The following is an 18,622-nucleotide window of genomic DNA, read 5'->3' as shown; positions in this document are numbered from 1 at the left end:
TGAGTTAAGCATCCTTACATGAACAATGTAGAGGACATCAGTGATGTTATATACAACTGGGGTAGGGTGCATATTGTGAAGCAGTGCAATCTGATTTGCCTGAATGAGTGTAATTGCAACAGAGGTCACAACAAGTGGGACAGGTTTACAGGCGTATGGGCAACAGTAAAAGCACCATGCGCAATCATGGACAGTATCATAATACAACCACCACTAATCCCACGTCTGCCATAACATACGTGATTTTAAGTGATCAAAGAGGATTCTGTACAAACACACTTGCACAGCTATTATGACAGGTCATTAATCTAGGACGTAATCACATCTTCCAGACACTAACATCTGCTGAACGTGTTAGGAGGGACACTGCTATACCTGTATATCATATTATCAATCAATACGGTCTAGTTGACTGGTGTGCATATCATAAATATGGCCAACCCCACACTATCACGAATGTAACAAATGCCATCAATGTTGTCAACAGCTATGTATGTACTGTGTGCATCCACTGGACCAGGTATTACACATGGATCTGGTGTTAACACTTTGATGGGGGTTCTGCACCAGACAGTAATGTTTATGCAACAAAATGAATACTAGGTATGGCCAATAAGATGTGCGACAGCTCACTGTGGTAAAGGTGGTACACTTCAGTTACACATGAAGAAGGGTACACTGCACTCTGTTATTGGTGTGATGAAGACTGTGAATTATGGAGGTATTACGGCCTTTCATGAGTACGACATTCACACACTCAGTAGTTGTGTTACATATGAGGCAGTAGTCACCACTATGACCACATGCTGGTGGACATTCCACATACCATTTAGCCAAGGACACAAGTCACATATTACTGATTTGCTTATAGGGTGTGCTATCTACATTATACTTGGGTTATGAGTTTGTTTTCATGATGTAACAAATCTCCCCACATTTTTTTTTTCATTTCGTGTTGTCATGGCTCTGTCAGCAATCTTTGGTTTGTCTGTATTATACTAATCTCACAGTTGGAGTCAATGATTGCCCACAATCTAAAATACTTCTGACAGCTCTTTGGACACAGGATGTGTACCTCATTTCAGATGCCTGTGACTTAAATAATGGACAAGAAAAACCTAGCAGACAGCCCTGACCTAGGGACCTGATCACTGGAAAAGAGATATAGGTCACTTCGCACATTAACATATTTAGATGCCACGTATGTGATCCACTGGTCTACCCACTTGGTGATACAGCTGTTTATGGCCACATCTGACAGTCCTGGCTGAATACCTCAGTGTGGAATTGTGTCAGATATCTGTACCTGATCTAGTTCAACAGGATGAGTGTTGTCATCATGCATGCTCTTGAACTCGGAGTACAACTAAGAGATGCAACAGGCATGACACAGCATTAACAACTCACATAGGTCTGTTGCACACAGCAGAGATATTACTAATGTCCATTTAGAAAAGGTCCATGATGATGTTAGTCTACGTCACAGCTGAGGAGTTTCAGATGAGTCTATCCATCCATCCCCCACCCCAACTCAGATGGATGCATGTCAATATACACCAAGACAGTGCATAGTTCCCATCTTGATCTGGCCTAAGGTTTTGACAATTCCCCATTCAGGGATCAATGAGAAACTCTCCCAGCTGAGGAGTAACCTTACATCATTAGATGGGTAACCAAATGGTTCGACAGAACACATACTGGCAAAGTGGGTGAATCAATCTGTACCAAGTGCTAATACCATGACATTATTTATAGTGCATTCATCATATGTTATTGTGTGCTCATCTAGCACAGCGGGGTTAAGCAGCATTGTACGGAGGTAACTGCAGCATTGTAGAGCTGCTCACTGCCATTTGGCATTGGTGCACAATGACAAACTCCACACAGAGGCCACAAAGTGAAGGAATCCACGACTTTTCTGGTACTTGTGTGTGATTCTATTTTTTTGACCAGGTTATAGGTGTTAAAATGGGGTAGATAGGGAAGTGGTGAAATGAGGAGCAAGCAGAGGGAAGAACAAAAGGAAAGAAATACCGGAATGTGCAGGATGGAGTTAAAGAAATGGATAGCAATTCTCTCCTAACAGTGTAAACTGAAAAAAATGTCCAGAATATTAGCTGAATTTGGACCGTCACCTCCACAAAGAAAAAGTGACAATAGTGCAATCATGTTGTATAGCCAATTGGACCAAATCAAGGGTGTCAAGATGACACTTGTGCAAAATGGAGAGCTGTATATGGGACAATATGATTTGTGGGACAGTTGCCCATTTTTTTTTTTTTAATTCAGTAAGAGGAATGCTGGGCAAGTGACATTGGTATTTCTGGGTCAGGTAAGAAATAGGTTAAAAGCAATGTCCCACAAAAACAAGACACAGGGACAGTGAGGGACACAAAAGGTTGGAGGACACCAAAATCTGGGTGAAGGGGAAAACACAGGCTCATGCCCATCAAACAAGAGACAGCGAGAATCTAATCCTCACCCACTGGACTGTGATTACAGTCTTCCTTTCCCCTGCTAGGTGCTGGAGTGCTTGACATCTTCTCCTCCTATGTACCATGAGGGACAGCAGCCTCTTCATCCAGCATAGGGAACCCTACACACCAACCATGGCATCTCCTGGTGGGTGATAAATCCCCCAAACTGCCACTACTCTCAAAGGGTAGCACAGTAACAGCTGCTGAGGCAGTGCTACCTGAAAGCGCAGATGGTACAGGGACAGAGAGAGTGCTGCCAGGTTGGATACCAGATGTGCTGGTCATCAGTACTGGAGAGAGTGGAGTGGGTGCAAGCTGACCCACTGGGGCTTGCCTACCAGACTGTGCTGTGAAGCATTTAGTGGTTTGTTACAGATGGAGGACACTGGGACATTTGGATGACACAACAGAAAATGAGATAGATAAAGGTTGGAATGAGAAAAAAAAAAAGAAAATTAGTGCATTGTATGTCACATATGATGGTACTATCACAATTATACAACTATTATATTTATGTATATTGTCCTATCAACTACAAACTATAGTTACAGATTGCTTAATGTAATCCTTGCAATATACTGCACATAGGCTTGGTCCGTATATGGTTTATACTTGAACAGCAGGGGATTTATACCACTTGTGCAGAGTTTAATGTAACATTAGAAAGGAAATGCAGTGGGCATCCATGGTGGTGCATAGGTTAGCGTTGCTGCCTCACAGCAAGAGGTTCTCTGGTTCAATCCTCGGCTGGGGTGTCTGCATGTCCTCCCTGTGGTCGCGTGGGTTTCCTGTGGGTGGTCCAGTTTCCTCCCACATCCCAAAAACATGCTGTAGGTCGATTGAACACTCTAAATTGGCACTAGGTGTGTGTGTGCCTTCTGCAGAAGGTTGGGCGCCTGGCTGGCAACTCGACACAGTAAAACTCCACTGCCAATCATGAGCGGACAGGTGATCCGCTGTGGCAACCCCTAACCAGGAAGGAGAAGGAGAAGATGGAGAAGGAAATGCAGTATTGTATAATTGCTGCTCGTGGTATTTGAACCCAAAATGTCCAACTACAAACTTGCACTTGCCTCCTAAAGCTAGTTTGTGCTACAAACTTGTACACGCATACTTGTTTTTACAGTTTGGATATGAATGCTCACTTTGCTACTACTGTACAGAATACCAAAACATCTATCATTAACTTTTAAACCTACAATAATACTTCTGTTGTGCTGCACACACACCACTTGCTTCACTCAGTCTCTCCAGACATTCAGCATAAGCCTGACTATTCAAGTATGTTGGCATTCGCTGTAAAAAGTAAAGAATTGAACAGCATTATGCATAGCAATCTTGCCTGTATTTATATGTAGATGTAATAAAACTTCTCTTTATGACCACACTTGCACAACTGTGGATGTCACCAGTTTGAAATTCCCTACTGGATGAAGGTATCCCTCTTGCACCTTTGTAGGTTGATGTGGTACCTACCCTGCTCTCCAGTACGTGGGACACCATCAGCACTGGCTGTAGCCTTATCCAAACTATTCCATGTCCCAGACTTCTAGGATAGCCCACCCTGCAGAAGTCTTTGGCTATGGCGTTTTACAAGGAGTGTCAATAAATATCCTGAACAACCCACCTCTGTGTCCTAAACTGGGCACCTTCCCCTCCAACGCCAGACATGTCTAATACTAAACGTAAAACTATGGCAACTAATGGTTTCCCGCCAATTCCTGTTCTTGCATTTACTGGTACTGCACAAGCACGAGAAACGTTGCCAACAGTATTTGTGGGATGTTAAGTGGAGAGAAACAGTGCCAAGCAGAAAGGAAAGCAGTTTTTTTACACTGGAAGGTTAATCTGACACTTGACATCAGTTTTAGGGGCGTTTACTGCTGTAGGTTGCAAATAAAATATTTAAAATTGGAAGGTAGCAGTTAGGAGAGTTAACTTTGCAGACATGCACTGGGGGCATAAATTAAACAACCAAACATTTTTGTTTTGGCTTTATACATTTAAAAATTTGATTTTTTAAAGTGTGGGATTCAAACCTATGCATAAGGGACAAAACACTTTTTTCCACCGTGGTGATTTACATCTTTCCCACAGAAGTGCTGGTCAGGCATAATCGTGAATCCTTCATAAATACAGCTGACAGTTTGAGGTGTTAACCGTGTGTGTGTGTGTGTGTGTGTGTGTGTGTGTGTGTGTGTGTGTGTGTGTGTGTGTGTGTTATCTGTCAAGGTTCTTGTATGTAGGTTCATTTGTGTATGTGTCATTAAAAAGTGCGAAAGCCATCCAAGTCCAGATAGCAGAATTATACTTACCAAAGTATAGCAGATATTGTATTTTCAGATGTATGACTGAGGGTATACTAAGGTTGCCTCAACCCCATACATATAATTCATATAAGCTCCACTACCTGAAGTGTTAAGTGATATTGAATATAAGGGGAAATGGAACAGTAAAAATGTCTGGAATGCCCTGTATTAGGACCCACGACCATGTGTATGGCAGCCCTAGACTTTCACCTGCCACAGGAAGGTTGAAATAATACTTGTATATTTTCTATTCATTTCTATAAACTGGACTGTTACAACTTCAAAAATATGTTTCACTCCCTGTAGTGGAACCTAGGACCATCTGTATTACACCCCTACACTTACACCTGTTGTCACTGGAGTAGTTACATGACAGTTCCATAATTTCCTAGTCATTCTCAAGTTGTGTTAACTGCCAAGCATCACCACTTAGCATGTTTGCACTGTGCCCAACAGAATTAACTGAATACATCAATTTTCAATTGACTGTGTCTTGTCTGCAGGTGCTCAATGGCTGCAGGTGTTGGGAAATCTTGCTAACCACGCCGCAGTATCACTCAGTGCCATTGCACGATGGAAAGTAAAAACTGCAATGTATCCTTTTTGACTTTTACAGACCCATGTTTGCAGGTGTTCGGTCTGCTTCCTGTGTAGGCCACTAGTCCAGGTTTGCACACTAAGCTCTGGGCAAACGAGTTAAGCACAACTAAACCTAACATTCATTGTTTTTCTGTGTCCTTTGCTTGCGCTAAGAGGCACACCACAAACACAGCAAAGTAAAAGGGGAAAAAAGGAAAAGCAACTGAACTGAAGAAAAACAACAAGCACATTTGTTGGTACACATGAAATATTTTTACACAGGTCGGGATTTGAACTCTCAATACAATGAGCCTTCAGAACACAGTTAAGGGTGCCTTATTCCTCTTTGCCAAACCAAAAGCTTTTCAGCAAGAAACTGAAATTCTGCATACATCTAAATGCAGCATAATCCACAGTACTAACAAGCCATGACAGCTATTTGTACATGTATTAATTTCAGCTGTAGTGCACAGAGTGATCACACAACCATTTATAACTACTGCTTGCAAAAATGCATCTGTCTTATCTGTGTTTCTTGCTCATTCTGGTCTTATAAGAGTAGTAATCTGAGACATGCATTCTGCAAGGCATTCTACATCATTGTCCTTAATGTGTGGGGATATTAAATGGCAATAATATACAGTTGGCAACAAATGAAGGGGGGGGGGTTGAATGTTTACAAACAGAAAGTGAAATGTGTGGTGCTTACTTACATTTCAAACATTGAAAAAATTACTTCCGCACTCTAATTCTAACCTGGCTGACCCACCCACTGGAGGTAGGGCAGTCTGCATTGCTGTTGTGTTTTCCTTCTTCCTAACAGTAATCAATAACAGCTGCAATCCATTAGTAAAACACTCAAGGTGTGCCTGCACTGTATTTACATCTGCTACACACAGTATTTGGGACTCCGCAGTTCTAATGAGTTCATATCAGATTTGCCTTCACCATGCTCACAGCCCTAAATCTACACCATAAAAAGGCAACCATGTAGCTATGGATCCTGAAGGTGAGGAGACTTGTTTATGCGGAGAACACAGAAGAGGCCACTACTTTGGGATATCTGCACAGAAGACTACTGACTGAGAAGGTATATTTGCATTTTTCAGCATATAATGAAGTGTCATTAAGAAAAATCTGTTCATACATATTTATCTGCATTAGCAAATGAGACTTATCTCTATGCATTACTTAGAACTATACTGATGGCATGGGCATGTCTGTCTAGGAATTTCACTTCCTCAAATCCACAACCTTAACTGTCATCGTAAGTGCTAATGTTACAACTGTTTTTCTGTGCACATTCTTTTCTATTGTTATTTCAGTGAAATGGTAAATGTACTATACGGTCAATTACACAGAGGTGTTCGGCTTCTAGGATGGAACACACACACACCTTTAAGTGCTGGCCATAGGTATACGTGATTAGCAATAGCTTAAAATGAAAGTGTTAAATCTGTAGGCAAGTTTCAGGGACAGTTCATTTGATAGCACTTTTAGCATTTCACTGACCGTTGTTAGCAACACGTTTCATTTACCTGTTCTTTTGGGGGTGGGGGGGGTGCAAAGTGGCATTTCTGTTTTGGCAAAAAACAAGGATTTGTTGCTATTGGTACTCTCCCAGTTTTGCATCCAACCTTGGCTCAAGTGTGAATGTCTTACAGCCAGAAAATTCCTGTTTTTTATATTTCAATATCTTGACTGTTTCTCCACTGGGTAAGAATGAAATGCTACCAGTTACATTTTATCCGGGAACAGGACTTAAGTTAAGTGATGCTTATGTGCATCATCATCCTGTTGCATTTTAGGTCAAATAAGACTATGGCACCCAGGTGTCTCCACCCCCCCCCCCCATAAAAAAAAAAAAAAAAACCTTCATTGATCCTGAGAATCAGGTCACTGTGGAAACTTAGGTGACATGGTGCCTTTCCTGCTTGAGAGGGAACGTGGAGATGTGTAGGGCAGAATGCAAATACGGCAGCAGACAGCTGCTGATGTGGATGCAGTAGGCGGCGACAGAAGGTCATATAATTAGGTGCGCCACAGAGCCACTAACATGATCTCATCTGCACAAAGAACAGCAGCTACAGTGGCCCATGATCGGATGGGTACCGGGGGCCTGCTACACAGCCACCATCAACAGCAAATGCAGAATTCCTGTCCAGTGTCAGTGATCCAGACAGCTCCCAAGAAAGTGCAGAACAGTGCATGTCCTTGACATTGGTTTTATTTTTTCAGGGACAAGTATGTTATAGTAGAAGCTTCCTGGTAGGCTTATGTATCTCAATTGTTAAATACTCTTGTATATTAAAATAGTGACAGCAATACATTAGTTCTGTTTAAGCAATACATTTATTTGTGGGGGGTGGGACCTGTAGATTCTACAATCAACACATTCTGATTAAACGTCTGACTTGTCACCCAAGTTCTTACGGAAAGTATAGTTAATGGACATATAAAAGGGCAAAAACTTTTAACCCACTGTCTTACTGTTAATTGTGCTGATGTGGTCCTTAACTTTTGCTCAACTTCTTCCAAGACCATAGTCCATGGAAAGCATAGCATCAAATGCACATGGTAAGCCAAACATCTTCTTAGTTAGTGGTGACGAGCAGTTCAAAGAAATATATAATTTTATCCATATGTGCGATGTGGGTGTTGGAACTGCTTGTGTATTGCTGTATTATCTGTATTAGTGGCACCACTGTTAAATTGTCAGCATACATTTGAATATAGCAGTGCAGCTATTACATTTTTTCCCTGTTTGTTGCGTATTATCAAAGGTGATAATGACAGTGGAAGTGTAGGACCTCTGACCATCTAGCGTCAGATTAATTGGCAGACTCTGATGATGATGGTGGTCAAACAGAGGCACGGTCGGGGGGTGCAGAAGTTGAATCTGACACAGAGGTTGACGTTGAGCTATCCCCTGTAATTCCACTGGGCACAGCCAGTAGGCCAACACCAACCCATTCCAGTGAGCCCACAGATATTGGACAGGTGGAGGGTGAGACACTCTATAAGCAAAGTGCAGTTACTGTGGCTTCAGTATCTGTTAATTCTGGCCGTAATCAAAGTGAGGGGAGATGCCACGCAGGAAGTTTGCTAGAGGTGCTCAGAAGAGGCCTGCTATCCATCATCCACCTGATCCAGGTGCGTCTTACCATGCCACTTGATGCATGTTTTGGACCATCAGGGAGGCATAGGCACATTCCCATAGGTCCTCCAGAGAAATGCATAGGGCTGTAGATGTGGTACAGGTCACCATGTGCGACTGCCTTTACACTGGTCACGATTCAATGGATTGGATGAATAACACATTGGAATGTGCGGTGTCTGTGTTGAAATGTCTGCTGGGAGGGGGGCAGCATCCTCATGGGCGTAGGTCAGCCACATCATCTGCTGTTAGCCGATGTGGCAATGCCCAATAATGCTCCCATAGTGGCACTACTTCCACTGCTCCATCAGTGGTTGAGGTGTCCACACCCAGACATGGCAGGCCATAGCTTTGTGGTCCTGGGCATCCTCCTGAAAGGAGCTCGTCCAGCAGACATCAGTCACATTCATGTAGCAGCAGTGCATCTGACCATGGGTGTGGACTTGCCAGTACCAAGTTCTGGTAGCGCCAGTTTTTGTTGTCTGTTACAACAATGAATTGCAACCTCTACCATGCATGGCTCACACCTGCCCAACATACCAAGGTGTAGAGCTAGCATAGAGCTTGGCTGTGTTCATGCAGACTCTCAAAACAGTTTCTCCTGGAGGACCCATACAGTACAGACATACAAACACAGCAGTTACATGGTTCAGCTATGAAGCTTAAACTAATTTTGTCTCACTGGCCGTTTGTTACTTTAACCAAATGTCTCCCTGCTTCTGCTTCTCTTTCTTATGCACACAAACCCACCGACCTTGTGCGTCAGCCAAGGCTTCCTGCCCCTCTCAAATAACCTGTGTAAGTGAAAACTGTGCAATATCCTTGTTTTCTATATTTTGGATTCAGGGATACATAACATTTGTGTCCGAATCTTAGGGTGCATAGCCGACTTAGTCTTTAGTAGATCGGTGTCCGACATATTTTGGTCTAAATGTGTCATTACTTTCTAACTTCTCTCTAATGATTTTCCAGTACAAAAGTATGGTATTAAACTGAGGACATTCAGTGACCATCAGTACTTTTGAGAGGTATGACTGCGTGAATCTTTGATGCTCAAGGCCTACTACTTGATACAGGACACAGTCACAGAAGTCTCTCCTGTCAAGTTAAAGTAATTTCTGTACAGATCACCCACATTTTACATGCTTACATTACAAGTAACAACAAGCAAGAATATGCCAACTCATTTATTTTATTACACAATACACTCCAGGTTCAACACTTAACTTGTAAATTCAGCACTTGCAACAGCTTTAGTTTAGGGCTGGCTGACTGATGCTAGCTGTACACAGCCATTACAGGGGTAGGTAAAGGTTGCAAGTGTTGCCTGGCATCAATGTTACTATAAGTATGTACAGAAAGATTTTAGCCCTTTAAGTAGTGAGCAAGTGTACTATGTGTTGCCTCCTGGCCAGTGAGAGGGTATATTGAGCATGCCTATGCCTGCCTACCCCCACAGCACCTGCTGGTTCTCACCAACTCCTCAACTTCTTGTGGCTGGGGTGACCTTACCATTGGTGGTGGGCTGTGTGCCCCCTTCCCCTTGTTGATCCTGAAGCTGCTTTCTCAGGATGATGTGTAGTATGGCACATACTATGAATATTTTAGTACATGTACATGGATTGTACCGCAGGGCTCCCCAGATGTATCTAGGCACTGGAACTGCGACTTCAGCAGCCCAAGCACATGCTCTACGATGTTTCTAGTCTGAGCTTGTGCCTCATAGCGCTCTTCATTGGGTGTATGTGCATTTCTGATGGGCGTCAGCCATAGTTCCAGTGCATAACCTGCATCCCCCCCCCCCCCCCAGAGTAAATGACCCTGTGGGATCTCTTTCCCAGCGAGCATCTGATACAGTTGGGAGGTATGACATGTATGAGTCATGGTAACTGCCCAGGTTGCTAGCACACATGTTTGGGATGATTCCCTTTCGCAATACAAATGGACTTGGCAGTTATAATAAAGTGGAAGCCCTTTCTATTTATGTACAGCCTTCCCTATTTGACTGGGTGGTGTCAATTTGTGTGTTTGTACAACCTATGGCACCCAGTACTTCAGTAGAACTCTTACACATTTGTGGCCCTGTACTCAGGAGTATAGGGAAAATGTATGCGCTCCCCGACTTACTGGAGCACAACATTCAGGAACTAATGGAGGATCCTGGATGCTGATGCCTGTGCCCCCCCCCCCCATAATATTCCCTAGTGGTCTCAGAATTTTAGCTACAGGAACCTTTTCAAAGTGCCACACATACCTTTGTCTCCACTGGTATGGGTTCCCCTTAGCTTTCCCTGTGTCTTAGTTCAGGACAAGACATTGCAGAGTCCCTTATCTACCCTGTTGTGCTCTACAAGTTCCACATCATGCAGATTGTGATAAGTTAACCACGGTCTGAAAACTCCTCTTCTTGGTCGTGGTCTATTAGCAGCAGCATAAACTTCAGCCTGTTGCACATATACATGAATTAAAGCAACAGCAGCCCCTAACATTATTTCTGTGTAGACTCCTTTCCATGGCTGTATTCAAACAGGTTTTGGAATTCACAAGGCAAATCACAGTCTACACAGTTGCTCTATAGCTTGAACAGTTCCTCACTCTTGGATTGGTTAGCATACAATTAAAATGATTATGCTGTAATTATCATAACACAATGTTTACCTTGTTTGTGCAGCTCTACACACTGTATCGACATGCTTACCGAATCCAAACAGTTCGCTTCAGTGTGCCAACACACACATGGTTTAAATAGACTGTGTAGAGTTTATTGAACCTGGACTAAAGTTTTTTTAGTTAACTTTTTCATAGAAAAACACAGTAAAAGGAAGAAAAAAAAAACTTAAACACTTTGCCAGCCCCCCAAAAATCAATAAAATGCAGTTTCTTCACAGGAATTTTTTAAATACTTTAAAACAATTTTAAACAGGAAAAAAAGAGCTCTCCCATTTATAAGTACAATACAGTCTTGTGACACAAACTCCAACATTTAAAATTACTAAGGAAAGTGTTAAAACATTTTTTTTTTCAATAGAAGTTTCCACCAGGAAAGAACTTTACTACCCAGCAAAGGAACAGCAGAAGCTGACAGTTGACCCTCGATGCCTCAGAGAATCACACTCTTCTGCATCAGAAAAGCTTTCAAGTGCTCAAGCATACTAACAGTTTGGGTGCAAGGAAGGTGCCCTGAACTTTGAAAGCTGTCTGACTGTTATATCCTACTGCAGCAGTGGTCGATATGAAGGTCATGTCCATGGTAATGCCCTCCTCAAACATTACTCTGTTGAGAAAGGTACAAGCAGAAGCTGGAAGTCTACTGTAATCCTCTCTCACACAGAAGCGCATGTGCATAGGTTTTCATCCCATCTTCAGACAGAGTACTGCCCTCAGTTTCTAGTTCATCTTTTGTTGCGTTTCCAAACAAAACGTCAAAGGGGACATTTATGAAGTGGGCTTTGGAGTTGACACCAAAATCAGTCCCAAGGAGCCCAGTGTGACAACAGCAAGGCCCATAACTGCTACGCTTAGTAGAACCAACAACCTTATTGTAGGTAACACTGAATCAAAGCAAGAATTTGCCAGTTAGGACTGTAGCTTAATCTTAATGACCAAATCTCTTAACTTCTTCAAAGTCTTGGGCTCATTTCTTAAGCCTCATACCGTATGAATGAGGTACTTTTAACCTCAGGGAGGAGTTCAAAATACCTTTAACCTCAGAGACAAGCTAGAAATACCTACTATCCTATTCTGAGCAAGGAACAAGACTATTGTTCAGGGCAATGAATGGCCGTGGAAAAGAGCTCTAAACTCTTCCTACTTGTGGCAACTACAACAGTCCACTACAGAGTTATGCAAACTAGGATAATCCAGGTTTGTTTGTTTTTTTTTTGGGGGGGGGGGGGTGTTAAATCCTGCTGGTCAACTGTGGATCACAGCCATCACTATAGAGTTATTCCAGACCTTATAAATTGCTAGCAGGACTGTTTCATCATCCAAGGATATCCATGAGGATGACAGTCTGGATGCACAGACTCAGATAGGATGTCCCAAGCTCACTTCACTTTGAGCCTGACAAACTGTAAACTCCTCAGATCTAGGGTACTCAGAAGGTGGTGGTAGGGTTTCAGCTGCCTTGTCTCTTTCTCCCACCATGCAAACAGAGGCCTGCCTCTCTAGAGGATCTACACACTTCCTCCTACAAGTGGGCTTTGCCTCCCACCTTTAGATGAGAAAGCATTCAAGGAAGAGAAAAAGTTTGGCAAACGTAACACTGGCAACCTATCCGAAGATTCTGGTCTCTGTCATGGATTGGAAAAAGAAGAAAGGCAGAAGTGGAATTGAAGATAAAAGACAAGCAGTTATCTATACTACTGTGGGTGGTGGCTCATGCAGGGATGCCTACATTATAGATACCTGGACCTGCTTCAGTCCCAAATCCTCGAAAGCAGGGCTGCCAAGCTTAAAAGCAGCAAGGTCATTCATACTCAACCCCAACAAAATCTGTGCAGAAGTAGTAAGATGACAGAATGGGATCTAACCACTAAGTTGGTATCCACACAGATTGCTTGGATGAGGTCACAGCCACAGATTAAACCTCCATAAAGCTCTACTACGAAGGTGACTATGGGGATGAAGGCTTGGACAGAAACATTAAACCGAACGTAATAAGGATGTTGAGGTGACCAACCCTGAAAAGGCCCACAAAAGAATTGTTGATGTTGATGGCAAAAGATCACATCAGGACAATCCAGATCAAAAGTATTGATCCCAAATAGGCCACTGATGGTGATGCACATATTGACCAGTTAACTTATAGCAGACCAGGTACTAAGACTTGAACCAAGCTTAGGTGAGGAAGTATGAGCAAGATTACTCTGGCAACACATGCGATTGAAACCTGTGATGTTAGCAAGGAAGACATCTGCACCCAAAGCTTCTGCATCTTAAAAATGCCTTCCATATTATACATGTAATATCTATGAATTACGTACATGCATCCATATACGAAACAGGCCAGCTGGGGTTGGTTCTCCAGCTCTGAAGTAACCAAACCATTATTCAATACAGAAAGAAGCAAGGAAAAGTCCTTTTGAGAGAAGCCACACCAGAAGCCTGCTCAGCAGACAGTGTAGCAGGCGAAACTAAACACAGCACCCTCAGAAAGTACAGTTGTGTACACTTACCTTAAATGTAGATGTTAGAGCGTATTGACTGTTGCAGTAACCACACTTGGGTTATCTGTCTGCAGGTAGCCCTCAGCCGGCCCGAATACCAGACACTTAGTATTTTTGAGTCGGAAGCAGCTAAAATGTTGCACGCTTAAAAAGTGGACAATACAATACAGTACATGCCAAGGAATTTCAGACCTCACAGTACGTATTCCTAAAACTTTTAGCTCCTGCAAATGGCTTTATCCTAATTAGAAAGGGCATGTCTACCAAGATGATGCATAAGAGAATATGAACAACTTGTACAAGACTTTTGAGCTTTCAAACAAAAACTGAAGTTATTTACCTAGTGAAATGTCTTCCTTCTGTCCCATTTTCTTTTGTTACTTCCATGTTACAACCTCTCAACTCCACTGCTGGCAGATTCTGCACTTCTTGTCTTTTTTTCAGGGATCTCAAAGCATGTCCATTGTCATCTTTGCTATATACATGACCCTAAAGGGGGGGGGGGGGACAGCAAAACAAAATATTTAGAGCACTGTAACTCTCTTTTCAAACAATGAAGATAGCAAGTTGCTAACTTTTATTTTCATTGCAAAGATGATTTAAAACAGCAAATGCTAGTGTACAGTTATTTGACATTATCCTACACCATTATCTCAGCACAAGTGATTTATTCCAAGACCACCAAAACAGCAAGAGGATGCATGTAATCACTACAGTATGAATAGAAGTCTCCTTCAAACAGAAGGCAAAGTAAAGAACTGTGAAACAACCGCCTGCCTTGAGGATGGCTTCTAGTTCAGATTTTCCCTCTAGAGTAGTTCATTTTTGTTTCACAGGGGAAAAAAAGCAAATAGGTAGAGTATGTGGTTAAGCCCGAAATTAACCTTTTTATCAGATTTCCTTCGTCTCCAATTACCAGTACAATGAGTTTTTTTTTTGTTTGTTTTTTTAAAAGGTATCAAGAGCTCAGATGCCACACCACGCAATGAGAACAGTTTCTTATGGTATGGGATCTGAAACCAAAGATGCATATACAGGAAAGATAGATGTCTGCTTCTGTCCTTGAACATATAATATATATATATATATTAATATATTAATATATATATATATATATATATATATATATATATATATATATATATATATATATATATATTAATATATATATATATATATATAGTGTCGGGTAAACTACACCCCAACAAATGGGGCATTGTATTCAATTATGGGCCTGATGAGTAGAGGGGCACAATGACCTCTCGATCTAGATGTGAACCCTTTTGTGATAAAGTGGGTTATATAGAAGGTCTTTCTAACCATTTTGGCAACATGATTGCCAAAGGAGAGATTGCCATCTACTTGGGTCCCCAAATCCCTAATTACTTCTTCCATACTTAATGGATTACCACCTATGTGGTAATTTGTGGGCACTTCGTTTTTCCCAAAGGGGATGACTATGCGCGTTTTGGCATTTAGCTTTAGGCCATGGCTCTGGCACCAGTTATCTGTCTCTGCGAGACCCTTTTGGAGGATGCTTGCGTCAGTCGGCGAGTCGATTATGGCACCCAGTTTGCAGTCATCTGCGAACTTGGTCAGCCGTAGTCCTCCCATGTTAGCCTGTACCTCAGAGACATATATACCGAACAAGAGAGGTCCCAGGACTGAGCTTTGTGGGACGTCACTTGTAACTGGTTTAGAGTCTGACCATGCGGGTTCTATCCCTGAGCCAGTTTGCAACCCATCCTGTGACATAGGGGTTGATATTTAAGCTGGTGAGCTTATTTATGATGCCCGAGTGGGGTATTGTGTCAAAGGCTTTCGTGAGGTCCAGGTAGGCTGTGTGTACTACCTTTCCTTCATCTATGGCCTTGGTGACTGTTTCGAAGAAGTCGACCAGGTTCAAGAGGCAAGATCTGCCCTTAAAGCCGAATTGGGTAGGATCCAGTGTTTGGAGGTTCCCAATGTCTTTGTTTATGAGTTCCATGATGATACGCTCCATAGCTTTTGCTTATAGGCCGATAGTTTCCGGGGTCCGTTGTGGCACCACCTTTGTGGAGTGGAACCACTGTTGCTGTACGCCATTCCTTGGGTACATATCCTGTAGTAAGGCTGAGATTGAACAGTGACTATGTGAGGGTTCAGTTCTTCTTGGAGCTCATGTAAGACGCAGCCCGGGACACCGTCCGGTCCCAATGATGCTGTGTTTTTTTGCTTTGGAGAGGGCAGCTCTCCACTGTGCATCTGTGATGTCAGGGAGGCTACACTGTTGGGATATACATTTGCTCTTTTGGGGGAGGAAGGGGGGGGGAGAAGTTTGCACTGAGCCTGTCTGCCAGGATGTTGGCAATGTCTGTGGGTTCAGTGTATTTTTTGTCATTTTGCACTAACTCAGAGCATATCTGGGAGTTGCCACCCAGGTTCCTGACATAACTAAAGAAGGCCTTGTGATTATCTTTAGCATCTTGTGCAATTTTTCTTTCGAAGCTGGCCTTAGATCATTTTATGAGGGATCACAGTTTCTTGCTAGTACTGATCAGAGATGCCTTCCCTTTTTGGGATTTTGCTCTATCATGTAGTAGCTTCCTCCTTCTGTTGTATAGCTTATTTATGTCCAGGGTCCACCAGACCGGTCTCCTGCCTTTGGAGGAGTGAGTCTTGGTTTTATTTGGGATAGCACAATCCATGCATTCCTGTAGGTGTCCATAGAATGCGTTTGTGAAGGATTCTGCGGTTTGCGCCATATTTTCCACTGGCCCGGGGGCTTTGAAGGATTCCACCTCGGTTTTGAGAAGTGTGAAGTTTGCTTTTGAGAAGCTCTTCACCGTGGTTTCCTTGGCTGGGGGTGGGGACGGGATATGGATGTTTGGGTAGTTGAAGTCACCCAATATGATGGTGTTTGGAGAGACCTTCATATTCTCCAGTGTTCTCAGGAAAGCTGAGTGGGGTTCCTGAGTTTGAGAGGGTGGTCTGTAGCAGGCTACAAACTGAAAAGCAGTTTTGCCCACTGTTAGTTGCACATGGATGGTCTCCGATTCTTCGTGCAGTGCCACTAACCTGGAGGTGTGGGTATCTTTGATGAATATGGATACTCCCCCCTCCTTTTGTGGTTCGATCCGAGTTTTGGGGCTGAAAAGCATGGTATGAGGTATAACCTGGTAGTGCTGGGGTGCTCTCGGGAGCCTTGAACCATGTTTCTGTTACTGCACAGATATCGATAACCTCCATACTGAGGAGAGCCTCGAGTGCGTGCAATCCTGAGGTTAAGACTTCTGGCATTCAGCAGCATTACCCTTAGTTTCCTTTTCCTTGTGTTGTCTATGGAGGTGGGTTTGTCTTTTGAGCCTTGCCTAAAAAAGGCACTATGGGGGTGGCAAGAGCCTTAGCCAATATTCGAAAGCCCAGGGGTGACAGGTGCAAGCCGTCCCTAGCGAAGCAACGTGGCTTGTCGAGCATATCATCCCAGGCTGACAGACACTGGATCCCCTTTGAATGACGCCAATGCTTTAGCCAGTTGTTAAAATTGATCATTTTTGTCTTTATACTGTGGCATCATTCTTGGTGAGGGTAAGATGCTACTCAAGGTCAGAGTCATACTGGCCTGGGCTACATGATCAGAGAGCTCCTCTACGTCTCTTTTCATGTAGTCCAGGGAGGTACGTCTCAAGTCATTCACACCAGCATGGACAATGACGGAGTCATATTTGTACTTGCTTTGGACTGACCCGAGTGCTTGTGTTATGTGGCGGATCCTGGCACCCAACAGGCAGCTTACAGTGACCTTCTCCTTGTTCATCCTGGTGAGTGGGACGTCAGTGTGTCTGACAATAGAGTCACATATTACAAGTGTATTAGGTGTGTTGTTTAGCCTCAAGGGCTGTGACTGTGTGGCACACAGACTTTGTGAACTATGTGATACGTGGGTATTGTTGTGGGGTAGCGGTGGCTTGGAGGTCTGCTTTGGAGGTCTCTGCTGCTTGGGAAGATTTTTATTTAGAGCCTCCGAGTATGTTTTTGTGCGTTTGGTTTGCTGTTGCGATAGGTCTATGTGAGACTGGATTTGTGGTGTGTGTAGTTGCCTTCTCTGCCTGACTGCATCAGTACTAGGTTGAGAGAGCTCAGCCTCCAGTTTGGCTATATAGTTGCATCTCTCACATATATTTGAGCTTGTTGGGAGGAGGAGAGGGTGGTCTGTGTACATAAGGCAGTTGTAACATTGCCTCAAGATTCTCAGATTCACCAGCTGGACTGGAGAGTAAACCCGAAACTGACTTTTGGACATGCCAGAATAGTATAAGGAACTACTTTTTGACGGATCAAAAAGGACCAATAAGGAGCCAAGTATTTTAAGGGAGTATAAGAGGGTGCAGTGCTTTAGTTTATTAGTGCTTACTTATAAGATTACTTATACGAGCAACTGCAGGGCTTTAGAATGAAAATACAGTGCTTACTTTGAGATTTAGAACAGTTCTAAGAGAAAAAGTGAAGAGAAGACTTTGTGGAGCCGGGAATAGTTTAAACCCGTTTAAGCGGCGCTGTCAGATGCTGCTCTATTCGCAAAATCGTGCAAAACTGCGCAAATGCGAGTTTTAAAGCAGGGAAACTGAGAGATAGGAATTGACCCAAAACAGCCAATAAGCTACTAGTTTCAGGGCTGAGACCACTCCTCCAGGGACAGATAGGCTGCTCAAAGCTCCCCACTCTTACTGGTGAACAGAGAAGCTTCCTCCTATCCAAGTAAGGATATGGGTAACACAGGAAACTAATACCACAGTCCGGAATTCAGCAAAACCTGAAATCTGGACTAATCTAGGTCAGCAAAGGTAGGAAAAGAGAATTTTTTTTTTTTTTTTTTCAGGAAACGGCAGAAAAACACACAGAAAACACTGTAAATGCTATAAACAGGCTAGCGCACTTTAGTGTGTAGCCTAC

At 43.0% G+C, this 18,622-nt stretch overlaps 1 protein-coding gene across 1 annotated transcript in view; it reads right to left on the bottom strand.

Annotated features, from left to right (window-relative positions):
* ATAD2 (ATPase family AAA domain containing 2) overlaps positions 1-18,622 on the bottom strand; it is a 1,885,102-nt gene that overhangs the window by 1,719,029 nt on the left and 147,451 nt on the right. The window contains exon 2 of the mRNA XM_044066177.1: positions 14,031-14,179. Within this exon, the coding sequence (XP_043922112.1) occupies positions 14,031-14,179 (149 nt within the window). The remainder of the gene's footprint in view (positions 1-14,030; positions 14,180-18,622) is intronic.

This window comes from Protopterus annectens, chromosome 3.part1 (assembly GCF_019279795.1).
Source record: "Protopterus annectens isolate FY-2018-M chromosome 3.part1, PAN1.0, whole genome shotgun sequence".
Lineage (NCBI taxonomy): Eukaryota > Metazoa > Chordata > Ceratodontiformes > Protopteridae > Protopterus > Protopterus annectens.
This window is presented reverse-complemented; position numbering and strand designations above follow the sequence as displayed.